The sequence below is a fragment of the Rhincodon typus genome, chromosome 41 (genome assembly GCF_021869965.1).
Source record: "Rhincodon typus isolate 14 chromosome 41, sRhiTyp1.1, whole genome shotgun sequence".
NCBI classification, from domain to species: Eukaryota; Metazoa; Chordata; class Chondrichthyes; order Orectolobiformes; family Rhincodontidae; genus Rhincodon; species Rhincodon typus.
Window position 1 is genome coordinate 3,962,515 of NC_063372.1, and position 3,468 is coordinate 3,965,982.

General features: G+C 42.0%; 1 protein-coding gene across 1 annotated transcript in view; it reads right to left on the bottom strand.

The window, feature by feature from the left end:
- LOC109926281 (ceramide synthase 6-like) overlaps nt 1-3,468 on the bottom strand; it is a 61,719-nt gene that overhangs the window by 7,852 nt on the left and 50,399 nt on the right. The window contains exon 8 of the mRNA XM_048618802.1: nt 1,484-1,640. Coding sequence (XP_048474759.1) covers nt 1,484-1,640 — 157 coding nt within the window. The remainder of the gene's footprint in view (nt 1-1,483; nt 1,641-3,468) is intronic.

A 3,468-nucleotide genomic window follows, 5' to 3' on the forward strand; every position in this document is an offset into this window, starting at 1 on the left:
CAGCGTTTTATTGCACAGTATGTATTGGTAATTGGTTAGGGTGCCTTCATTTCAGGTTGTTAATGTCGTGGAAAGCAAAAAAGGAAACAATGCAGAAGTAGAGCATTCCGATGAAGATATAAAGCCATGCAAAGCACAGGTAGCTGCAGACAGAAATCAGGGAAAGTATTGGACTACTGACTCCAACTGGTGCAACACTTACAAGCAAAAGGTCCCACTTCCCAGACTTCCCGGCGTACAGAGACAGAGTGTATGAAACATACGGGGCAGGGGGAGGGAAGAAAAAACAGAGACAATATGAAACCAAATCTTGAACCACAGAAAAGCTGGTCAAGAAATTCTTGCTCAGTTGGACTGTCTAAGTGAATACACATAGACACAGAAGAAACAGAACACCAAGAAACAGCTGCAGCACCAGGATCTGAAAACACAGGTGGTGTATTACTGATTCATTCATTTATCAGGATCTTTTTTCTACAGCTTCACTGCAAAAACTCCACAAATATATCACCTTACAGTGGCTGCAAAACAAACAAAAATGCCAGAGTGAACCAGTTAAAATTCAAAACTGAATTCTAGTCCTTGTTGGGCCAGAATAATTGAAAGCTAGAAAGTAAAACTGCCTTCCACCCATTACAATGGCAGGCACAGCAAGTGCAGGAGAGAGCCCATCTTTGATGCAATTGAAACTGAAGAAAATTTAGCTGCTTGAGTTTGCAATAGATTTAACTCCAGAAGTTATTTCCCCCAGTTGGCTGATTGGATCACACTACGAAACAGTTTGGGAAGTACTCCCCAAGATTATTTTTGCTGAGCATCTCCCTCAACATTTCTTCACATCTGACATTCACCCTCCATACAAATTCAAAGCACGTCCCCTAGCAGAGAGAAACCAAACTCAATGCATAATTTTGTTACAGCAATCCAGTCTCATGTGGAACGTATTCCTTCAAATTGTCTGCTTGTTCAATGTTAAATTCACCCAGAAAAGCAGCTTCTTTGGCATGTACTTTGTGTGGCTGCTAAAGGGAAAGTTCGTCAGGAAAACATTAATTCATAAACACTTAAATCAGCAGCAAAATTGGGTCACACAATTCCGAAAGGTCAGTGATTAATGCTTTCAGAAAGTACACAAGTAAATCAGCATCACCTGACAGCAGAGCAATTTCTCAAAGGAGGTTACAATTGAAAAGTTAACTCATTTGTCAATGCTCAACAGTGCAACACTGTCAACATTCAGTTTCTAACCAGGCTGCCATTACCCTAGTTCATAGTTTATTTGTTCGGCTATAGGTGAACAGTGTTTGTAGAGAAAGCCTCAATTTAAAAAAAAAACATAGACAGTGAATCCAATCTAAACACATCATTTCTGTCTCCCTCCTCACTTGAAAGCAAACTTTTTTGATGGGAGTTTGATTCAATGAACTGGAGCAGAGGCAGCAGAACATAATAGTGTCTATTTCAAATGGTTTTTAAAAATTACCTTTCCCTTGACAATAGCTTTATATGCAATGCGTATAATGAGATATGACCAGATGCCATGTAGAACCTGTAGTATAAGCAACAGCAAATTGAAGAACCACCAGGATGGATATGGTCCAATGATCTCCCAACTTTCAAACAGTGTTGTGTTTAAAATCCTGAAAGTGAAACAGAAAAACAAAAATCAGGAATCAACCTTCATTTATGTAAATACTTTCCAACAGAAAAATTTACTTCAATTATGATGTGACCTGGCCCTAGATTATATGCTCTTCATTTCTCAAACTTCTGCTCTCACCCTTTTATCTCCTCAAAGAGGATTCTCATCCTCACCTTCCAGCCCAGCACCCTCTGTACCCCGCAGACCATCCTCTGCCATTTGTACTATCTTCAGCACAAAACCTTCACTAAACACACCTATCGTTCTAGCATTAAACTCCACAACACCTTGGGGTATTCCTCAGTCACCACCAATAGCCTCACTTGTTCCCACACAAGTAGTGGTGATGCGACACTGGCCCTTTTAACTTCTTCCCTAGTGCTAGTTCCCTAACACTTCTAGGTGAAAACAGAACCTTAAGGTTTTTCAATTTAGTATACTGTATTCGTTGCTCACAAGACAATCTCCTCCACAACAGGAGGCCAGACCTACATTGGTGACCACTTGAGGACACCCTCAGTCCAGTCGACAAATGGGACTTAGAGCTTCTGGTCACTTGTTGTTTTAATTCTCTGCTTTGATTGGGATTTCTCTCTTCTGCCTCTGATATTGTTCCAAGCTTTGTGAGCTGGAGGTACAGCACTGCTGCTTTCAATTAGGCATTTCACTTCTGAAACTAGCGTTCAATACCTTCAAGTCATGGTCCAAAGATGTGGAGGTTAGGTGGATTGGCCATGCTAAATTGCCCATAGTGTCCAGGGATGTGTAGGCTAAGTGGGTTTGCCATGGGGATTGCAGGGTTACAGGATGCTCTTTGGAGGATCAATGTGGATCTATGGGCCGAATGGCCTGCTTCCACACTGCAGGGATTCTATGATATCCATGCACAATATTTCCAGACAGCGTCTGTTCGTTCCCATTTATGCCTCTACACCAATCTTTTGTTTCTTCATTTGTCCCACTACCATTGTTTATACTCCAGAAGACCTAAGAAATAGGAGAAGGAAGCTGTTCGGCCCCTCAAGACTGCTTCACCATTCGATAGGATCATGGCTGATGAGACATTCCTCCCCCGTGACCCTTGATTTCCTGACTGATCAATAATCTCTCTCAGCCTTAAACAGACACAAGGGCTCTGTCCCCAGAGCTCTCTGTGGCAAGGAGTTCCAATGACTCTCAAATCTCAAGGAAATTCCTCCTCATCTCAGTCTTAAATTGGTGCCCCTTTACTCTGAGGCTATGCCCCATGGTCCTAGACTCTCCCATGAGGGGAAACATCCTCTCAGCATTTACTCTGTCAAGCCCCTTAAAGAATCCTGTATGTTTTATTGAGATCATCTCTCAATTCTTCTAAACTCCACTGAGTAGAGTCCCAGCCTGTTTAACCTTTGCTCATAGTCAATCCCTCCATACCAGTGATCTTCCTAGTTCAGACAAGGTTCACTGTCTCTAATGACATATCCTTTTCTTAAATGAGGGGTCTAAAACTGCTCACACTGCTCCAGATGTGGTCTCACCAGCACCTTGTACAATTGCAGCAAGACTTACCTAATCTTAAACTCCAATCGCCTTGAAATAAAGGGCCAACATTCCATTAGCCTTCCTGACTTTCTGCTGCCCGTGTGCTAGCTTTGTGTTTTGCACAAAGTATCTCTATAGCTACATCTTTTAGGATCCTAGGATGCAAGACATCAGGGCCTCAGGACTTCTGTCTTTAGGCCCATTAGTTTGTCAAATATTACTTCTCTGGGACGTTCAAGTATGCTCAACCACAAAGACTGATACAATTTATCTGTTCAACCACCATTTCCTTACTCCCCGTAACA